This window comes from Penicillium longicatenatum (genome assembly GCF_028827895.1).
Source record: "Penicillium longicatenatum strain IBT 33135 chromosome Unknown contig_7_segment0_segment0, whole genome shotgun sequence".
NCBI classification, from domain to species: Eukaryota; Fungi; Ascomycota; class Eurotiomycetes; order Eurotiales; family Aspergillaceae; genus Penicillium; species Penicillium longicatenatum.
In genome coordinates this window covers 3,798,735-3,819,609 of record NW_026643124.1, presented here as the reverse complement: position 1 = coordinate 3,819,609, position 20,875 = coordinate 3,798,735, and the positions used below count along the sequence as shown (strand labels likewise).

At 47.9% G+C, this 20,875-nt stretch overlaps 8 protein-coding genes across 8 annotated transcripts; 3 read left to right on the top strand and 5 right to left on the bottom strand.

The window, feature by feature from the left end:
* Positions 1–404: 404 nt before the first annotated feature.
* On the top strand, positions 405–1,950 carry N7484_011693 (Ras-GEF domain-containing protein; the record flags this gene model as incomplete). The annotated part of the gene is made up of 3 exons (XM_057122080.1): positions 405–1,277; positions 1,343–1,559; positions 1,616–1,950. 3 exons carry the CDS (start codon positions 405–407, stop codon positions 1,948–1,950), a joined length of 1,425 nt encoding a protein of 474 aa, XP_056967834.1.
* A 2,324-nt stretch (positions 1,951–4,274) lies between these two features.
* N7484_011692 (cytochrome P450) lies at positions 4,275–6,249 on the top strand (the record flags this gene model as incomplete). Its single annotated transcript, XM_057122079.1, has 13 exons — positions 4,275–4,316; positions 4,373–4,434; positions 4,501–4,639; positions 4,691–4,730; positions 4,789–4,812; positions 4,866–4,999; positions 5,058–5,204; positions 5,261–5,339; positions 5,389–5,578; positions 5,659–5,737; positions 5,791–5,863; positions 5,937–6,172; positions 6,232–6,249. 13 exons carry the CDS (start codon positions 4,275–4,277, stop codon positions 6,247–6,249), a joined length of 1,263 nt encoding a protein of 420 aa, XP_056967833.1.
* Positions 6,250–6,430: 181 nt separating this feature from the next.
* N7484_011691 (fungal specific transcription factor domain-containing protein) lies at positions 6,431–8,189 on the bottom strand (the record flags this gene model as incomplete). Its single annotated transcript, XM_057122078.1, has 4 exons — positions 6,431–7,269; positions 7,322–7,457; positions 7,510–7,773; positions 7,845–8,189. 4 exons carry the CDS (start codon positions 8,187–8,189, stop codon positions 6,431–6,433), a joined length of 1,584 nt encoding a protein of 527 aa, XP_056967832.1.
* A 555-nt stretch (positions 8,190–8,744) lies between these two features.
* Positions 8,745–9,152, bottom strand: N7484_011690 (uncharacterized protein; the record flags this gene model as incomplete). The annotated part of the gene is made up of 2 exons (XM_057122077.1): positions 8,745–9,070; positions 9,125–9,152. 2 exons carry the CDS (start codon positions 9,150–9,152, stop codon positions 8,745–8,747), a joined length of 354 nt encoding a protein of 117 aa, XP_056967831.1.
* Positions 9,153–9,920: 768 nt separating this feature from the next.
* N7484_011689 (cytochrome P450) lies at positions 9,921–11,598 on the top strand (the record flags this gene model as incomplete). Its single annotated transcript, XM_057122076.1, has 4 exons — positions 9,921–10,007; positions 10,070–10,180; positions 10,237–10,415; positions 10,470–11,598. The coding sequence occupies 4 exons, from the start codon at positions 9,921–9,923 to the stop codon at positions 11,596–11,598; spliced, it is 1,506 nt and encodes a 501-aa protein (XP_056967830.1).
* A 149-nt stretch (positions 11,599–11,747) lies between these two features.
* Positions 11,748–13,589, bottom strand: N7484_011688 (AFG1/ZapE family ATPase; the record flags this gene model as incomplete). The annotated part of the gene is made up of 3 exons (XM_057122075.1): positions 11,748–12,609; positions 12,671–13,124; positions 13,211–13,589. The coding sequence occupies 3 exons, from the start codon at positions 13,587–13,589 to the stop codon at positions 11,748–11,750; spliced, it is 1,695 nt and encodes a 564-aa protein (XP_056967829.1).
* An 898-nt stretch (positions 13,590–14,487) lies between these two features.
* N7484_011687 (phosphatidylinositol-3-phosphate-binding protein BEM1) lies at positions 14,488–16,621 on the bottom strand (the record flags this gene model as incomplete). Its single annotated transcript, XM_057122074.1, has 4 exons — positions 14,488–15,417; positions 15,478–16,227; positions 16,438–16,533; positions 16,616–16,621. 4 exons carry the CDS (start codon positions 16,619–16,621, stop codon positions 14,488–14,490), a joined length of 1,782 nt encoding a protein of 593 aa, XP_056967828.1.
* A 2,342-nt stretch (positions 16,622–18,963) lies between these two features.
* N7484_011686 (uncharacterized protein) lies at positions 18,964–20,598 on the bottom strand (the record flags this gene model as incomplete). The annotated part of the gene is made up of 3 exons (XM_057122073.1): positions 18,964–19,177; positions 19,235–20,474; positions 20,529–20,598. 3 exons carry the CDS (start codon positions 20,596–20,598, stop codon positions 18,964–18,966), a joined length of 1,524 nt encoding a protein of 507 aa, XP_056967827.1.
* Between the last annotated feature and the right edge of the window lie 277 nt (positions 20,599–20,875).

Genomic DNA, 20,875 nt, shown 5'->3' with positions numbered 1-20,875 from the left:
GCCGAAAGCATGCCGTCCGCGCCAACAGGGAAGTCGTAAGTTAGACGCAACAGCACTTGACAAAAGCCTATGCATGAAAAGAAAAATATCCCGTCTAGACTCAATGTGATCCCATGCATGCCAAGGTGGCGCAGGTGTGAGCTCGGAGAAAGATCAAATAGTCCAAACACCGCTGTGGGCGCGTAGGGCCAGATTCACGGTCCCAGCTGGAGTGGAGCCTTGCCATGTGCACAGCGTGAGCAGGAAACCCCACTACCCGAATCAGTATCGCTGTTCCCCTTCCTTTCTTTCCCATTCAAAAAGCCTGGGATGCCCCCGAAAGATCTTCCCGATCTTGAACAGCTGTCGCATCTCCAACATAGTGCTGTTCATTGAATCAAGGCAGAGATCGATCACCGGAGCAGATGGAAGACAACCTAGATGGTTCACATCCGCTAGTCCAAGTCTTGCGGGGCTCTGTCTTTACTATGGTTGAACAACACAAAAAGGAGATGGACTCCGAATCAGATCACATCGAATCTCACGAGGAAATTGTCTATGATCATAATGGGAGCATTGAAATTGTGAAAGCGGGCACACTCTGGGCATTAGTGGAGAACTTGACGCGCCATGATAAGCTGGATGCCTTTTTCAATCGCACATTTCTTACAACCTACAAATATTTTATATCAACGTCTGGGCTGATCGACCTCCTAATCGCTCGGTTTGACTGTTTACCATCCAGCGAAGCCGATACAACAAGGCCCCTTGTTCGACTACGTGTGATCAACATCTTTAAGCAGTGGCTCGAACACTTCTGGACTGAGCCTAAAGGTCCTGAGACCGACAATAATCTCTTAAAATTACGAGAATTTACATCTCGCGCTGCAGCCGCCACGGAGACAAGTGCAGTGGCTCAACTACTCGGAATCATCCAACGCCGAATGGCTGGTATGTCCCACATGAAAATATCTCGACCACCCATCTCGAATCCGCCTAAACCGATTCTCCCACGAAAACTAGACAAGCTTTTGTTTCTCAAAATTGACGCCAAAGAGCTTGCTCGGCAGTTGACTATCATGGAAGCACATATGTTCAACAAAATACAACGGAATGAACTCATGAATAAAGCCTGGCAAAAGAAGGAGAGCTTTTCAGCCCCTGCGCCGGCCCGAAACATTCGGGCTTTGATTCGATATTCTAATCAACTCTCCAACTGGGTTGGCGCCTTGATCCTTGCAGAATCCGAAATCAAAAAGCGGGCACAAGTAATAGGACATCTGGTGAATATAGCTAACGTATGCTCTCTGGTCTTCCCCAAATATGTGAAACATACATGTACTAAACCAAGCCCTTTTCACAGATATGCTATGAGCTTCAAAATTACTCAGCAGTGGTCTCCATTCTCTCAGGATTCCAAAGCGCACCTATCTACCGACTTACCCGCACATGGGCCATGGTCACCGAAAAGAGCTGCAACATCTTAAGGCCATTACAAGCCTTAACATCAAGTACACAAAACTACAGCAACTACCGTGGGGCACTACGCATTGCAGTACCACCCTGCATCCCCTTTCTCGGTAAGTCAAAATCTTCAAACCAAAGCAACCCTCACATCAAAACTGACAGAAAACAGGGCTCTACCTTAAGGACCTGACTTTTATCGAAGATGGAAACCAGCCCTTAACACCAGAAGGCCTAATCAACTTCCACAAATACACAATGCTAGCCGCATCAGTCCACGAGATACAGCGCTTCAAAGAAGCACAATACTGCCTACACGCCATACCCGAGTTACAAGAATACCTCGCATCCAAATTACAGTCCGCAACCGGGCTGGACGAGATGTGGGACCGGAGCTGCGAATTAGAGCCGAGAGGACGCGGAGAAACACGACCTAGAGATTTTTATACCCCCACCGGAGGCATGACGACGTCCATGGTTGTTGCCTGTATGGTCTTAGATGATTGATGACGAATGTAAAACTAAAATAATTTCTTTTTTCCAAAATAGACTCCCTTTTGGGTTCGGTTGGGGCGCTAGTTGTTATAGGATATGTTATTGTTCACACTTGGGCATGCACTGTGAGCGCTGTGGCGCAGCCAACGAACGGATCCAACTTTCCCCAAAAACTTTATTATTATCTGATCCGGGCCATAGCCGGGAACTAACACTTAAACCGCCTTATTGGGTAACCAAAAGTGTCGAGTAGAGTTCGAGGGCAGCTTGACCCGCACCGGCTGAACGGATCATCCGTGCTGGCTGCCCGACAGTGGAGAGGGGTGTGCTTCTCAACGAGAACAGTGATATAACAGGTCAATAGCCCTGAGAATGTGATGAGCTCCTTTCTGGAAATTTCTCATGTTTTCGGCTGTGATACGCACGATCAGCATAGCTTGCTGATCTTTAGGCAGAAGCTCCCTCGCTTGCTTTGCATCGAGGCCGATGATCGGATCAGATAACAATTTTTGAGTTCTGCGTATTTTGTAAACTAGCCGCTCTTGCCGTGTACCCCACTTTACGGGGGTTCATTAGTGGCTGAGATAATAAGAAACAATCATTGTCAGTTTTAATGAACTTAATGTTCTCCCTTGCGTTTTGCATTGTTTGTGCTAGACTGTTCTGGTAATCTCCACGGTGAATTCCAGGGTTCTGAGGTAGACCATCATGCCGCGCATGTGCATGCATTTCCGGAACAATGTGAGTCTCGACCATGAAGGTTACATCGTCTCATTCTTGAAGCCGCGGATTTAACTGACAGGGGATTTTGAAGATCATTTCGACTGGACACTTCGGCTTATGAGTCGAAGTATCTTGGCCCAGGCCTCAAGCTGGCTGGAGAAAATTGCCGGACATAAGTTTGCTGCCTGAATATCATGCTAGTAGTAGAAAGTGAGGAGTAAAAAATGAGTAAATAAGAATCAGCTACGGAAGATCTCTTCAAATATCAAAAATATATGATTATTGAATAGCCCAAAATCTTGTAACGCTCTTACGCAGCCACTTATGATGTGGAAACACCAGGGAAGCACCTAGAGAAGCTAATGTGGGTCACCCTATCTAAAGGGACCTTAGAGATCTACTAACTTAATATGACACCTGTCAAGGAGCCATGGCCTGAACTACCAGCTAAAGTTGCCATCAGACATGATGCATGAACTGGTACAATAAATCGTACAATCGTGGAGTTTAGACTAGGCATCGTGGATTTGGCCAATCATTAAATTGTGAGAATCGTCGTTCGATGACTTCTAATCGAGGTCGTGCTCCGAGTATATCGTACTAATCACGTCTGAAATAGATCAAGCGTCGTAATGTGAGGCCTGATTTGTTTTCTGGGTGATATATTGGCAAGAAATATGCATAAATCAATCATTGGGGAAATGGCCTTAACTTCGATTTATTCGATAGCAATGTGAAAAGTATGGAGGTGGAAGGAGAAGGAGAGCAGGCGGCTATCATTCACTATGTAGCTGCGAAAGACCCTGAAAATGACATGCAATATCTTACCGTTACCTATATCTTTTATCGGTTCTCAGGTCTTAAGTTTACCCAAAACCCATTATTTAAAATCAATTTAATCTCTCTCTGGTCTTCCTTGTGCAAGATCCGTCTCCACTCGGTACAATCCCGAGTGCTCCGCTGTGCCGATTCTACTACACCATCGGCCCCACCGACACTCAACCACTATATATACCACACCTCTTGTTCCCCGCAAACCTTTGGAAAATAACTCATAAAATTGGAAGCTTGGGGCTCTTTCAGAATTCATTTCCTCGGCCTGACTTCATACCGACCTGCACTTTCGCTTCGTTAATAACAAGTATCATCTACAAATATGTTGATCAACGAAAGAATCCTTTCCCACATGCCGCAGACTTGCATGCTCGGCATCGTAGTGTTCCTGGCATGGAAATTGTGGCAAAATCATGTTCTCCAAAGGGGAAGACTTCCATTGCCCCCAAGACCCCCCGGCATCCCCATCTTGGGAAACTTGATTGAGTTTGTTAAACACGCCAAGCAAGCATCGCAGCATCTGCTACTTCAAAGATGGGCAGAAGAATATGGGGATATAATCGGAGTCAGGATTGGGCCCATGACCGAATATTATCTTAGCTCGGATCGTGCAGTGAAGGTAAAAGCAACACGAAAAGTCCTCATGCAGGCTACGAGCTTGGCATCCACGCTCATATCCAGTTTCGAGCTGACGACAAAAGGAAATATTTGATCGTGCATCTGCCGCTACCGCCGAACGGCCCCGGTGGATTGTCAGCAATGAGCAAATCTGCAACAAAATGAACGTACTTCTTCTGAACGCCAGTGAGCCTAGATGGAAGGTATGTGCATGATGAATTTTCCCTTTCACTTATAGCCCGAGCTAAGATCTCAATAGAACCAACGCCGTATTATACACTCATGTATGACTAGTGTACCAAAAGCCGATGCTGGGCTCGAGTAAGTGCATGCGAACTTTTATAATAAGGTTACTGTCGTGCTGGCGCTAAAGTGGAAGATTCGTAGATTTTTGCATTTCGAATCTGCAAAGTTCCTTAACGAGATTGCCAGTGCTGGGCAAAAGGAAAAGTCAAGCTCAAAGTTGTGGGACAGCCTCTCCAGATATACCTACAGTACTTTTGCTTCTCAGGTATTTGGAATGGAGGTTGGTCAGAGCAGTTATGTTCAATGCGGATACTCGCTGAGCAAGGAATAGATCCCGGATACCAATAACCCGGTCATTGGCTATATTCACGGTAAAGAAGCAATGGGCAAACTCTACTCGCGGTCGAAGATTGACTAATTATAACACAGAAACTGGTCTCGCGCAGATTCTTGGTATGAGAAACCCGATGGCCCGCATTTTTCCAACTCTAATGAACATTTCCCAGGCACACTTCCCGGATCACATATCGTTGATGTGCTACCATTTCTCGATATGCTCCCCATCTTTCTCAAGCCATGGGAGCAAAGCTCACGGGCACGGTTCAGAAGGGACTTGGAATGGTCCATGAAGCATTTGAATGTACGAACTCCAATATTTCGTCATCTTTCTGTTTTCTATTTACTGACAATCGATCTAGCGAGTTGAAGACCCCACATCGACTGACCGAGGAATCTCACAAGAGAGCTTCCTTCGTACTCTTATTCAGAACTCGAATAAGTTCGGGGTTGAGCTTGAGGAAGCAGCATATCTTTCTCTAATGGTGGTCATGGCTGCAGCAGATACGGTTTGAAGCCTCCCTACTTTTGAAGGACTGCAGCATAGGCTGAATAATCAAAACAGAGCCAAATGTCTACTTGGTCTTTTCTTGAAGCCATGCTTCAATTTCCAGATGTTCAAAAGAAGGCTCAAAAAGAGATTGGTAGGCAATCCCACATTTGACGATAAAGATTAACTTACAGCTATCATAGATGACGTTGCTGGTGACCGAATCCCTGTTTTTGAGGATCTTGACTCGATTCCATACGTGCGCTGCATTATGAAAGAAGTCTGGCGCTGGCGCCCACCGGTCGCTTTGGGACATCCACATGTAACCACTAAGGAGCTTGAATACGGAGGCTACCGTATCCCGAAGGGCTCAAGGATTCATATCAATGCCTGGTAGGATAATTCCTCGAACGACCTGCTGATGTCTGTCATATTCGAATGATCCACGAACTCATAACATGAACTCTTCGAAGGGCCATCGGACACGACGCTAACCGCCACAAAGACCCGGAAAGATTCTGGCCAGAGCGATATTCCCATGATAAAACAACTGTAAGTTTAACACAAAGAGCCCAATGTCTTTGCTAACCGCTCTATTTTTTAAGACAATGGAGAGTATCAACTCTCCAGATGTTACCCAGCGAGATCACTTTGCTTTTGGCTCGGGAAGGCGCGTGTGTAAGTTCAAATCTAAAAAAGCGTTTGGATTTCAGTGTTTCCATATATGCTCACGAGATATCTGTATGAAAAGGTCCCGGCTACCACGTTGCCGAACGCTCCCTTGGGGTTTCTATCATGCGTATACTTTGGGCATTTGACATCAAGCCTTCTTCGACAGCAAAGCTTCCACTGGATCCCTCGAAATACCGTGGGCAGCCCCCCGGGAATCCGAATAGCGATCTACCAGTGGCGTTGTTCCCCAGGAATGGGAAGAATGAACTCATAAAGAAAGCCTATGATGATGCGGTGCAAAGTAGAGTACCTATGGTATGTAATCTGTCTCCCTATTTGGTTCATTGAACAAATGCTAAGTCCAGAGGTAACAGACCAAGCTTGAGGCGTAGTATAAGTTGCTATTATGAAATCCCTGGGAATTTCGGTACCAGGCAAAAGGATAGTGTCGGATGATTGATACGTACCCCTTAAGACTTTGTAACCTTTTTACAAATAAATGTGCTGAAGTACAACTCACATCGCGCGCATGTGACAATAAGTACATATGTAACAATTAGTTTCACTCCAACATTAATCCAAGCTAATTGCGGTCCCGGATAGAGCCATCACCTCAAAAACTGTCAAAATATGGTTATATGTTCCCCATAAATGTATCTGCCGAGCTAAGCAGCTCTTCGCTTCCAGAAGTACTCGCGTGGCTGCAGAATCATTGAGGATACACCCAACGCCAGAGATATGCAAAGGAGAATCCTCGTTTGGATCGGAAATCCATGATCGTTCTTGGTCTTCGCTCATATGGCGATCAAGATAGATGATTGGTCCGGTCAGCGTATCCTCAGACCTTGGTGAATGAAGCAATGCATAGGCCCAAATAGTAAGGGTAGCAGCCAAAAGATCATGAGCCCCGGTATGTGTATTCAATGGCTTTGATCGAAGAGACTTGAACAATAAAGCGGCATGAAGAAGCGTCTTACGAGCAGCTTGAGGGTTATCAGCCATCCACGAAGATAGCTCTCTCTTTGATGCAAGGATTGCATCCTCAGTGGATGTCCAACCAGCAACAGTACAAAGACTTTTGAGAGGGATGTGAACAATAATCATGAGATGGTGATATACGTCGGATAACCATTGGTCTTTTGAGCTCTGTCTCAGCAGTCCTAGGGTTTCTATAGCAGAATCTCTCCATTCGGTATACATGGAATGGTCTCGAATGCTCCGCGAGCGAGATGTCCGCGTGTTGTTTGTCATGATAAATGAAGCATCCATGATCATTCGTGATTGCTGATAAATGGCCATCATAGCAAGCATTCGGGAAAAGACTCCAATCGGCGGGATGTTCTTGCTATTTTGTGTGAACAAGTTCAACGTTTCATGCATGTGAGGACATTCGGGGACATTCTGAATATTCTCTACTCCAAGGTTAAATTGGCGGTCCAATGCATAATTCGATGATTATCCTACCGTTTTGGAATTCGTCCATCCATTGAACTTCTGTCATATTCCATATATTCTCATGGCATGGTAATGGAATATCGAAGCCATCTAGACTTATTATTGCCGGGATATCACAGTTCAAATTTAACTGGCAATCGAAAAGCTTCACGTCATGTCAGTAGAGTAACTTACGATAGAGATTAAGTATCGCTTACCCATCCATAATGCACTGCACGGATAGCCATCTCTCGGCCTAGCCACTTATAGTATGGTCCATTATTGCGATGTTCAATCGTGTGGGTGACATATCCCCTTGCAAGCCCACTCCCAAGACCACGGCACAAAGTGGCCAGCATATTTCTCTGGAATTGGGACTGAAGGTAGAGTGTCTTCGCACCACTGTATGACATATCAATCTGACTAAGAATAATCGCCTGGATAAATGGTACGCGGAGCGTGTGTTCAATTTTGTCGTCTCCCTAGGTTGCGAATGACGTATTAGACAGACATAAAACGTCGTGCAACAAGATTCGAAAACGAAGATGCATACCAAAGTAGCAATAGCATGCCTAAGATATCTCCCAAAGAATATGGCATACTGTCGCGCTTGCTTTATTCTTGAGTATCGGCTACCAATCGTAACAACCGCGAGAATCAAGATCCAATTGGTGTTAAACATGTGAAAGGTCGACTTATGGAGCATGGGGAACCTGGGATGGAAAAACTCAAAATAAAGCTGGATAAAAGTATTGATCGCCTTCTCATCGCACAAATCTGGGATTTCCGATTCAATGGTTCCCAGAACATGGTGTTGCTCTTGGCCGATGAAATCAAACATCTCCTGCAATGTTGCATTCCCGGATGTCACCTTTGACACATGGGCATAATCATCCATTTCCAAGAGGTCTCTATTAGATATTCCGATGAACTGAAGATCTGACTCCGTTTCGTGATTCAATTTGGCAATCGATGAGGGCGTGTTATCATGGCACGGAGAGTCTGAGCGTTGCGTTTGCCATAGGAAAGGCTGAACCATTCCACCACATCTGAAACGCAGGTGGGTTTCGTGCGCTGAGTGAGGCTGTGACACGGATTTAGAGAGTGGATGATCAATGCCCGTTGAAGCTCTCTGTGAGAGGATACTTCTTGGGATGCTGTCACCACTTGAGTAGGAATTGAAATGAGAAATTCCATTGATTTGCTCTGGAGTGGTGAAGCTGTTCTCTCCAAACGGCATCAACAAATCCAGGTAAGCTAGATCAGTAGTATCTAAAATGGGCCATATTGTTTCTTCTGATCGAGAAAGTTTTGAAAGATCATTTGAACCCGGGCTTGTGGGAAGATCTTTATCTGCAAATGACAACTCAGATTAGATTACCCAAACTGCATATATGGGGGCGCAGATGAAGAACAAGAAAGCGCCCACCGTCGGGATATGTGGAGATTGGAACTATCTGGGTTTCCAAATTTGTTTCAAGTAGATCTTGGGGCGAGATAGCTCGCTGATTCGCCACGTCATGACGCGAAGAGTCTGGCCGTATGCTTGAAACTCCAAGGGTCTTGAGAACTCGAGAGCGTCCACCTGTGTACTTTGATTCGCGGTAGCTACAAGGAAGTCCTTTATTGTGGCAGCGAGTGCAAGGGTTTCCCGTCGAGCAGCGAAGCTTTGAGTGTGAGCAAGGAACACATGCTGCCGTTGCTCGGTCATTGTAAGCTCTGATACGAGGATGTCCTCCTTTAGGACAGCTTGCGGCAGCGTGACGGTTTCGAGTGTCTCTAGTAAGGCAGTCAGATAGGCCAAGTGTAAACAGATGGGACTTTTCTATGTACCGGCGTGAAAACCGACGATCACAGCCATCACAGCGAAATGGGCGGTGGTCTAAATGCGAGCGGACGTGTCGATCGAGGTGTTCTTGGCGGCCAAAAACTCTTCCACAAAACTCACATGCTACCGAATTCTCACTATTCGACTCCATTGCCAATCAAACGGTCACCTTTGAATGGATGTACACAGTCCAAAGAGAATGTGACCCCAGCGGAGCATTTGCACTGAAATAGCGACGTCAGTATTTACCCCACATTCCGATCTCCAGGATCTCGGACCTTGATCTCGGATTTGCCGAAGTGAATCGATGACCATGTTATTGGAAGAGAACCAGTCGGCAAACGTAGCGTAGGAAGCATAATTGAGGAAGGTTCGAGAGAGTTGACAGTTGATCCATTGAAATCATAAAAGAGAGAGAGCACCTGGGACATCGGCCTGGAAACATCAGGCAGGCAGGGTATGCCCTCAACTTCATTCGAATTTGGATTTGAGATAGTAAGGTGACTCATTGCTGGGAATGAATTCACGGTCTTGGGGACTTTGAATACATGTTGATCGTGAAAATCCCTATTGCTGAGTGTCTCTACAGCCGCTTTTCAGTTGCAATATTGCACTGGCTTTTCCGCACCATTTATCTTGCCACATTTGCTCGTCCCCACACTTCGGCTCCACCGCAGAACAGATGGCAATGTTGAACTCGCAGGGCATGATAAAGGGCAGGCTGAGCGCCCTCAAAGACCAGAAGATCAAAATCCGATAATACAGTACTTCCACTTCTCATTTAATCTCCGCCCAATAACTATGGAGGTTTCAGTGGGTCTTTTGAGGAGCCCTGAACGTGTACTATTATATTTGGTCATATTGTACTCGGCGTTCACCATAATCAAGGTAAGCAGCACGTCCTAATCCTACGCCTCCTGCATGCTGAGCATAAATATTCTACTCTACAGCGTCTCTTCCGGGTTCTCTTTAGCCCATTGAATAAACTCCCTGGGCCAGCGTGGGCTCGTATAACATCACTTCCAATTGTGCTGAAAGTAATCACGGGAAAACGGGCTCAGGTAAGTCATTTATATCAACGCCAGACCATCATTTTCCGTTTTTCACTCGTATTTAGGAGCTAGATATCCTCCATAAGAAATATGGCTCAGTGGTACGCATTGGGCCGAATGAAGTATCAGTTGGGGACTATCGATATTACCGACCCATTTACAATGACTCGAAATCTACGACCAAGGATACTGACTTCTACTCTATCGCTAATTTTGTTGGTAAAAGCAACATCTTCCAGATGACGTGAGCAGCTGACTCTAAGCTACATAAAGCGAAAGTCCAGACTGACAAAAGCAGAAATCCGGCTCAACATTCTGCCCGCAGACGCTTAAGTGCTGCGCCATATTCTCTTCAAGGGATCACCCTGCTGAGCCCATTGATTCGCAGGAAGGCAGAAGACCTGGCCAGAAACCTACTCAAGCGAGCCACAGAATCCCCCAACGGGACTGCAGATGCGTTTGAGCTCTCTGGACTGTACAGTCTGGAAGTCATATGCGAAGCAGGCTTTGCAATGGACCTCTCTGCCATGGGAGGCGATTTAGGTCTAAAGCTGATGCATGCCATGGACGGCAGTGCACAGACCCTGATGTTTACATCCACAGTGCCATGGTTACGCTCAACCGGACTAGGGAAGAGACTTCCCGGTCACGTTGGCGCTTGTTATCGCAAGGATGCATACTGGCAGCAAAAGTCTAGAGAGATGGTTGATCATTTCTTACGAGCATCATTCACGGGAGCTTCCACCGAAAAGAACTTGCTGGCTCCACTACTTCACGGGACAGACTCATTTTTGGGTCGAAAATTGACTTATGAAGAGCTTGTTGAAGAAGCCATGGGAATCATGTTTGCAGGAAGTGGTACAACTTCAGCCACTTTGACCTACATGCTCTACGCTTTATCTTGTCCCGAAAATGAGGGCATTCAAGTCACACTACGCGACGAGGTAATGCGTCTCCCACCCAATGACATCGTTGCTGTTCGTAATTGCCCATATCTCAATGCCGTCATCAAGGAAACCTTTCGTTTATTCCCGACTATCATTTCTACCCTTCCACGGCTTCTGGGTGAGCCATTACAGCTTGGTGAATACATTTTACCGGCCGGGACTGTTGTTGGGATGCAAAACTATGTGCATCACCGGGACTCGTCGGTTTTTCCAAAGCCAGAACGATTTTACCCTGAGCGCTGGTTGACCAGTACAAAGGAGATGGACATGTCATTGACCCCATTCAGCCTGGGTAGGCGAAACTGTATTGGTCAAAATTTGGCATTTGAAGAGCTCTATGTTGCAATCGAGGTGATTATGCGATCGGGACTTGTCCTAAGGCTTGGGAAAGAGATGGAGAACTGGGAAATGGGAATGGAGGACAGATTTAATATTGCTCCCAAGGGACGGCGGCTAATGCTGGAAGTCGTAGAGGAGTAACGTGAACAGGCAGAATCACAGGGGATATACAACATCTTCTTTTCCAATCACCAATATCTACACAGGTATCTATAACAACCTAAGAATGCCTACAAAGCTGGGTAGGCAGAACGAAACAAATGCAGATGCCGCAAAAATGTCAAAGCTATCTACATGTTATCCTCACTCCAATGACTCCGAGTCTTCAACCAAGCTTCCCGATCCTCCTTGCTCCCCTGCTCATCCATTCCAACGCCCATTCCCCGCTCAACCCACTCCTTACTGCCCATCTCCGAAAGTCTGGACAACGCACGCGCAAACGCAAACCGCTCCTCATCACCACTGAAAATAGACGTGTTCTTAAGCGCTTGTACAGACATACCCAAATCGTCCATGAGGTTGCGCATAGCATCTGACAGATCAGAATGGTCCCCAGCCTTCATCGAATCCTTAATATCATCCGCAGAGAGGAAGAGGTTCGTAAGTGGAACTTCGGTTGTAAGAACGAGCTTCGCACGACTTTCATATACTGCGTCAATAAAGGTAATGAAGCGGCGGGCTAGATCGCGCTGGTTGAGGTTCATGCCTGGTACATCGGTGATGATGAAGCCGTTGTAGTGGCGGACTAGCTCGAGGTAGTCTGCTGCACCGGTGGCTGAGCCGATGAGCTGATTGAAGGTGAATTTGGCGGCTTTGCCGCTTGCTAGGGGGACTTGGATTGTGCGGCCCCAGACTACTTGGGTTGCTGGGTGGGGTGGGTCGTTGATTGGGTCGCCTAGGTAGTCGAACCATTTTTGAGCGTGGGCCTCTGCGTCTGAGCCAAGAGGGTGGTGGTAGACTGCGGCTGGGGGGCGAGGGATTTTGCGGTAGTCCGTTGGGGAGTTGAGGTTAATCACATTCAATTGGCTTTTGAGGAGGTTGATGCAGGGAATAAATGATTGGCGCTGGATGCCGTTTTTGTACAGGTCATCAGGATGACGATTGGAGGTGGTGATGACGGCAACACCGTGGGACATAAGGATCTCCAAGAGTCTGTTTGATGGTCAGTTATTGAAAATATTCAATGTACGAATAAAAAAATGTGATATCTCACCTCCGCAATATCATCGCATCGGCGACATCAGTGCACTGGAACTCGTCAAAGCAAAGCACGCTAGCAGTCTCGGCGATATCTGCAGCAACCATAGGCAATGCATCAAATTCGTTACCATACTTCATCTTGACAACGTGCATGCGCTTATGTACATCTTGCATGAAGTTGTGGAAATGGATGCGGGTCTTGGTCGTAATATTGGGAGGCAACGTATCAAAGAAAAGATCCATAAGCATGGTCTTTCCACACCCAACATCGCCAAACATATACAGGCCCTTGGGAAGGGACTCGGGAATCGCCGATTTTGGTGCTTCTTTGCCACCGCGGCTGAACAACGAGGCAAAGAAAGACGGTTCAGGTTCGGGGTCCAACGACTCGACGGTGGGATGAATGACTGCGGGCGGAGTATATTCTTTTAGAGCCTCGAATAGGTTCTGCAGGTTCTGGATAATTGCTATAGGAAAGGAAATCAGATCAGTCCAAAGTCTACTACCAGCGCATTCACTGTGCTTGTCTTTGGACTACGCATGTCCGACTGACCTCTTTGATACGGATCATCTCGCAACCGACCCTCCTGCACCCGGTCATCATACTCCTTCATCGGTCCATCCTGCGGGGGTCCAGACACCTTCTTCTCCATTTGCGCCGCCTTTACTGTCGCATCACTAGTAGTAGCCAAGCTCCGAACTCTCTGCGTCGATCGCAATGGCAACTGGTCACCAGCAAATCTGCCCGTAGAAAAGGTGAGTGACGAGGAACGATCCCGACGTGCAGCCGCAGAGGAGATTCCCCTCCGCTGAGCGGCGTTGTTTGTTCTCTCACGAGCAACACGAGCAACACGAACGCCCCGCAGTGCCCGGGACGACCGCAAGGAGCCCGAGAAACACTCGGCGCAGAGTTTGGCAGACGGCTGACTCATTTGCGATTCAGATAATGCTATGCGTATGTACGTTTCAAGAAATGCGGTCGTGGCGCGTGAATTGTCGGAACGCTAAGGACGTAGCCGAGGTGTCGCAGGAATTGTTTTTTGCCGGGGAAGTGGCGTACAAGTGGATTAAGGCGGTGGCTGATGAGCGTAACTGGAGGGATGAGGGTTCAGTGATGCGCTAGTGGTCTCTCCAGGTCAAATAAGCACACAATGTCGCAGTATCTACATATAATAAGGAAAAGAATGTACTGATCGGAAGCCACCCTATGGCTGTCAGGGCGAGAAAAGAACGGGCCGATCAACCGTCACGTGATTCGGAAGGAGATCGGTCGATATCGGCAATTAGAACTAGACGCCGAGACGTAGTGAGCGGAAACGATACATCTTAGGATATTAAATTCGATTGCTTGGTCACAAGTAGAACAGGAAGCCTTTCCTAGATATGCATGAAAAAAAAAGAGCATATGTACATGTCACCGAAGCACGCAGACCGGGGTATATCACCCGAGAACCGTAGAGAGATATCGTAAAGAAAATGAAAATGGTGACCGAGAAACGACATAACAAAACGATACCTCGGAACAGGATCATGGAAGCATTTGCAAGAAAAGAAGAATTGGGGGAAAAGGAAAATCCATACCATACATCACGCATAATATTCGTAACACCATCTTCCCCTTTGAAAGAACAAAGTGCAAATCGCTGAAAGGGCTGATGGAGCACGGAGAATGTGGAGAAAATGGGATGCCCGAACTCCAATGCGCCATACACGTTGCAGAACCATAGGAAAATAGAAGTAAGACATGAAAGATGTAACAGGAGATAGAACAATACCTTGCACGGAGCAGGAAATCTATCACAACTGCGACAACAAAACGACTGCTTTTGTTTATGCAATGCTGACGAATAGAGTGAGCTTCGTGTTGCGTTGCATGGCATTATCCAAATCTGCGTCTGAGAGCAAGTCGATGTATGTGCCGGTGGACTCGTCCTTGTACTGCACGATGATGTCTTCCTGGATCTTCAACCGATCTGAGAGCTTGTCCTTGAGATGTTGCATGCTGACGCCGTTTGGAATACGGATGGCGATAAGATCATCCTGAAAGAACACCTTGACCTTCATCGCGGTGTTTGAGGTGGTTGAGACTTGGGTCAGGGAGCTTGCCTGTCGGTTCATGGGTGGCGGTGCACCATTATTGTAAGGTGCGGAGCCTGGTGGGCCAAGGTTTTGTTGTTGCTGTTGCGAAATTCGATCTTGCGATGCGTTCATTGGCACCTGTGAAGACTGTCGCGATACACTCTGGGAGGGCTCCGCGCCGGAAGAGTGATGGGAGGTGTCGGAGTACCGTGCCTCCTCACCAAATGCATTCGGGTCGATTTCAAAGTCTCCTGGCCGAGGCGCAAGCAGCTGACGAACCAGGTTGCAGCGAGCGATATGCGGGGGCATCGCCAGAAGCTTCTTGATGTATTCATCCAAGTTCTGTCGGCGGCCGTTGGAGATCGCATCGGTCACATGGGTGACAGGGCCCGGCATGAATGGCAGTGTTCGTTGGCGACCTCGGTTACCAGCCTCATCCTCGAATTGGGTCAAGAGCGCAATTTGGAAGTCGTAGAAGTCGTGGTAATAACGCGACAATTCCCAGCACCGACCATCTTCCATCTTCGCCTCGATAATATACCAGTACTTGTCGTTGTCAAAGCAGTAGCGGGGAATCGAAGCTGCGACAGGAGCAAGCAGCGGGTAGTTTTGTGAGGGAGTCTGTGACGGTTGGGCCTGCGAGGATAAGGTGCCTTTACTGGCATTGCGTTGGTGGTATCCCTGAAGCGAGGAAATCAATTAGCAAGGCCACGTTCACAAGTCATGCATTCCCAAACTCACATAGGCATTGCCATTCTGACTCATATGGCCAGAGTTTCCTGAGCTCATGGACATCTGGTCCATTGATCCAGTCATTTGCCCCATACCACTGTTGGTGGGCGAGGAGTCAATCTTCCCCAGGGTGATGCTGCTGTTCTTGTATTCGGCAGTCATCTTCTTCCATTCCTCCACTTTAGGAACGCCAGCGCGTCGCACAGCCTCGAGGGGGTCCGTTACCGCCTGACCAGACTGCATGTCGCGCAGTTCAATATAGGAGACGGGAATCAAACCAGGCCCACCAAGGCGGCCGATTGGTTTCGCGACAAACCATTCCGGGTTAGATTGGGCAATAACAATAATGGCCTCGCCGGCGCGAGCGTCCAATTCATCGGGACGCTCTGCCTGAAAGTCGTACTGGACGATGCCATAAACCATGGCGCCCTGGCCCTTAATAGCGGACATCCTGAAAGCTGGTTGGCGAGCGTTGTTGGGAGAGGAGTCAGGAGCGGGACTGCGGTCGGCGAAACCAGAGTCGTGGTGGTCCTTTTTATGCAGATCGACCGAACCCCCACTATCCCTTTCGTTTTTTCCGATAACTTCGAAGAAGGACACGGGCACGAGCCCCCGGGCACTAGGGATGAGTGGGTTACAAGCCTCGTACCAGTCTTCGTCGTCCTCCCTGCTGATAACGTGAAAGAAGTCTCCCTTGCTGAATGCCAATTCCTGGGAGGTGCCGGGTTCGGGTTTATAGTCGTAAAGAGCTTTGATTACCTGCGCGCGCACGAAGTGCGTCAGCCACTTGCCAAGCACGGGTTACACACACAAGGGAGAGAGGGGCGTGTCGTCTTTTTTGTCTGGAATATTGAAATTGTGGAACTCTTTTTGCCCCCTCTTCTCCTTTGGTGGCTGGGTGGGGTGAGAAAAGGAAGACGCGATTCTCACACGCGTAGGGGAAAGGAAATCAGTAGGGAAGAAACTCACCTTCTTGGGAGGTAGAATGGCAAGGGCGGACTTAGGGGTAATAGAGATATGGTGATGTTTGGGATCTTTCTCGCCCTTCAAGGACCGCCTGATAGCCTGGGGATTGCGGGTTAATTAAATGACACACACAATACCCTCCAAGTTGGTAATGTTTCAGTGGCGGGGTGTGGAAACTCACCTTCATGTCGAACTGAAGCCCAGGCGGATCAAGTTCAAGAAGTATTGATTTCAAAGATGCCAGGAAGAAGAAGAAATAGGAAGAGAGGTTTCTACTTTTTTTGGAGCGCACAAGGAGCACGTTACTGAGCAGAGCAGTGAATGACCAAGGGTGTAATCTGCGTATTGCGGTTCCAACCACAGGAACGGGCTGGATTGGGATTGGAATTGTGAAGGCCCGCTTTTATTTCCGTCTTTCTTTTCTTTTTTAAGGCAATTCTATTATGGTCATTCTATCTCCAATGGCGATTCATTCCTTTATGGATCCTCAAACCTTCCAGAAGCCTACGTCAACCAGGGAACGTAGACCGGGTTCCTAGTTGTGGCAAAAAAAAAAAGACGAATGAGCCACAGCTGATGGTACTCAAGCTGATAAGTATTTTAGACTTCTACGGGGTACGAAAAGCTTTGATGCATCCACTAGGACAAGTGCATGTAATATGGCTGATCATTCCAGCTGAACAGAACATCCTTTAATGTTGGCAGAGTCCACTTCCGTAAGTTACCTGGTCATTTGGTTACAATACCCCATCCACTCCGCCGGGATATTGTTGGGCAGAAGCCATCGGCGGCTAATGATCACACCCTACCATCCTAGAAATTGCCCTTTGCCTTCTAACTGGTCTGTCTTTTAATAACCACATGCCTCCGGGGTCACGCTGATTTGCACAATTCCCGAGGAGAAAAGGCGCCAAAAATCAAGAATCCATGTGTCCAATTCTCAGGGCCCCCACCTCTCAGCCAGATTCCGTGGTCCGAGAAACGCTAGGACCGTGGATCTGACGGCCTTCAACCCCAATAACGCTGGGATCGTCGTGGTCTTTGACCTTGCTCCAGACGATCAACAAAGAGATACGTCAAAGAGTAGGGGGCATAAAGGGAAAGCTACTGTCATTGAGACATCTCTTTCGAGGGAGCATCCAGATCTAAATGGACCACCAGGAATGAAATGATAATTACAAACCTCAAGTTTAGATCCAAATAAATTAAAATTATGAGACTCGCATGCGCGGCTTCTGCACTCGCCCGGTTAACTACGCCTAACGGAGCATTTCCAGTGGGCCGGATGTCAATTCCCCTGGGTGGCTTCCAGGTACGGGATACGCCTACATGAACCAGCAAGATAGAGTTGATCATGCATTGCACATCAGGGTTCGGGTTTGCGGGAATCCATGGGGGAAAGCTGGGGGCGAGGTTTGTGTATAGCTATAATCGGAGTACTCAATATGCCGTATAGGGGTGAAGAAGATCTTCTCCATCAGTCGTAGTTGGTCAAGACAGCGCCGATCATTGGGGAACTTATGATGTCAAGATTTCCTGATTGATCGAATTACTATGATCAGTAATGTCAGCAACACACCTTTTTTGGTAGACATTTCACTCTATTCGCCATACGGGGTATAAAGCGTAAATCCGATAAACGTCTTAAGCTAGCATGACTACAGTAATTGTAGTTAATTTATCTCCCCCGCTTATCGGGTCTAGGTCAGTCCCGACTCCTCCCATGACACTAAAGGAAAACGGTACGCGCCACTAGAAAGAGCCCCTCCGTCTACCCATGGTTGCCACAAGACTAGGACCCACGTGGCCCGGCGGTAAGTAGGCCTGTATGGATTACTGTACGTCGGTTGCGTGAGAGCCGAGACTGACGTGGAGACCAGCGGAATCAGTCAAATAACCTCGCCTCCAAGGTTCGAAAATCTGGGGGCAAAGCGCGCATCATCCTTTGTACGAAGTACGGAACCACATGTATAATTACGCAATTTTAGGATCTGGGGTTGGTACCTGGTGAATCAGGCACCAATCGGCAGTTAGGTGACAAAACATCCCGTTGCCAACTGCTTCCTAGGGTTCGTTGCAGTGGCAAGATTATGGCACATCCATGAATATGGAAAAGGTTATTTTGTCATCGAATGTAAGCTGCTGTAAATATGGTAAAAAGATATCTACTAGGGGACGCCAGCAAATAGTCACATGCACTCCGCCAAAATCCGTCCATTCATCAATAGCAAATATGCAAGATATTAGTATGGTTGCGAGTCGTGCTGGAAGTTATGGCTGGACTCCATATGTGAAATTCGGGGATGCTGGAAGGCTGAAAAGCTGGGAAGGGGAATCGAAAAAAGATGCCACAACTCGAGGGGGGGTTCGAGGGTTTTGAGGGACCAAAATAACGCCTGTCGCTCTGAAAAATGAAATGAACTTAAGACAAGGAAACCACGGCGGCCGCAAATCTGAGATTCGGAGTGACCAGCCTAAATGTGATTAACATGAAACCCCGGGACGGGAAATTCTGGATCGCAACTGGCTTTAAATTTGCCCTTTGATATCGACGACGCGGTGGGCTTCTGCCTTGGCTTGCTCGAACAAGCCACCCGCCTTGCCAGTCAATAGCCTCACAGTCCCGCTTTTCTCTTCGAGCAGCCCCGCGGAGGAGTGATCGATGACGAAACGCGCGGTCTGTTCATCGGACTCAAATCCAAGTTCCTCAGTGATGAACCGAATAGTCACGTCGGGCTTGTAGCTGTTGTCTCAATTAGCAAACTATAGGTCAAAAGGAAGGCAAAATGAATACACTTACGCTCTACAGATGGCGGCAAGAGCACTCAACCGCTCACGGTCCACAAACATATCCATAAGGTATGCGCCCATGTTAGGGGTATCGAGGTAGAGCATGAAGAAGCGGTGGTAGTTTCCGAGCGCAAGAGCAGAGCGAACATTAAGGGCGTGCTTAACTGCGGGATCTTTCTTGTCTTCGGCAGTCACGTCGGCTAGTGCATCGTTCATAGCAGTCCAGTTCCGAGTGTAAATGAAATAAAGAATACGATAGGCCTTGAATTCCGTCGGGTGGCCGCCCAGCTGCTGCGAATAGAGAACCCGCAGTTGGGTTTGGCACTGGTTATACTCACCAAGATCCCCTTTCTCCAGGGCGATGCGCGCATGGATTTCATAAACAGACACGGTGAATTCATCCCGGATGTGTTGGACTGTCAAATCCTGGCGAAGGGACTTGAACTGGTCACAGATGTAGCCGTAGTTGCCCTCTTTCTTCCATTTCTTCTTCAGGAGATCCAGGGTCATTTTCAGGACTGGAAGGGGACGAACGGTATCCGGATTCGGTGCAGAAGTTAAACGAAAGTAGTTCTTCTCCAATTTCTCGCATCGGCCAACGACTGGTCCTTGGTCCACTTCAGGCTGGGGAGAAGAGGTGGCCGATTTCCCGTAAGTGGCACCAGCACCCTCAAACCGCTTCTTCCTCATCTCCAAATTAGCTTTGGACTTACTTGAAGCGTCCAGTGCCATGCGGCTTTTCTTCTCTGTTGCTGGGTAAGTGACTCGATCCTCAAAACGATTGCGATTGTTAGTTTTTCTCCAAGGTGGCGAGTCAGGCTCAGACTGTTGGTTGTCTGTCGACTTGCGCTTGCGCGAGGCATCTCCGGGAGATGCGGGCTGGCCTGACATAGCCCAGCTCGAGACGGTGGGGTTCGCCAGGATCTTGTTGCGTTCATTCTGAATTATAACCTGCGGGAGTTGCAGTCGCTCCCAGTCGATGGCGTCGAGTCGATCTTTTTCTGCCGCGTTGGTGATGACCTCTCGGAGCTTCTCCTGCATTTCGACGGTGCTCACGCTGGGGATCTGATTCTCGGGGGCAAAGCACCGCTGCACATAGGTGCGAATGGCAGGGGAGAACTCCACGCGTGTCTGGGCTGTATCCGTTGTCGACATAGCGGGTTGGTGCACTCCGTTCAAAGTTGAGGGGTTGGACTTGTTATGATGGTTGAGGCTACGACGGGCTTGTACTGGAATATAGGCAGGGGTCGCTGAGGCGAGGTTAGCGCCAAGCCTAGTCATATGGTTTCTCCTCTTTTGCTTACCAGTTGGAAAAGCTCCTATGGTGGAAGGAGTTGACGCAGTTGCACGCCACGGAGGAATGCTAGAGCTCATCCCAACTTCTAAGAAACGAGTTGTGATGATGCAAAAGGAAAAAAAGAGATGAAAAAGATGAAAAATCGGAAGGTGAGACGAGAGAGAATATGGCTACGTTGGGAAGGGGGGAACTGGGAGTGGTCGAGAAGAGGAGAAGAAAAAAAAAAAAAAAGCTCCTACGTCACAAGATATTCGACGAAGAGTGCAAGGTGAGATTTGGATTTGAGGGTTAAGAAGGATATTAAGACTCGGACAACCTTGGAGAGTGAAACACACAAGAATCGAAGGGACGATC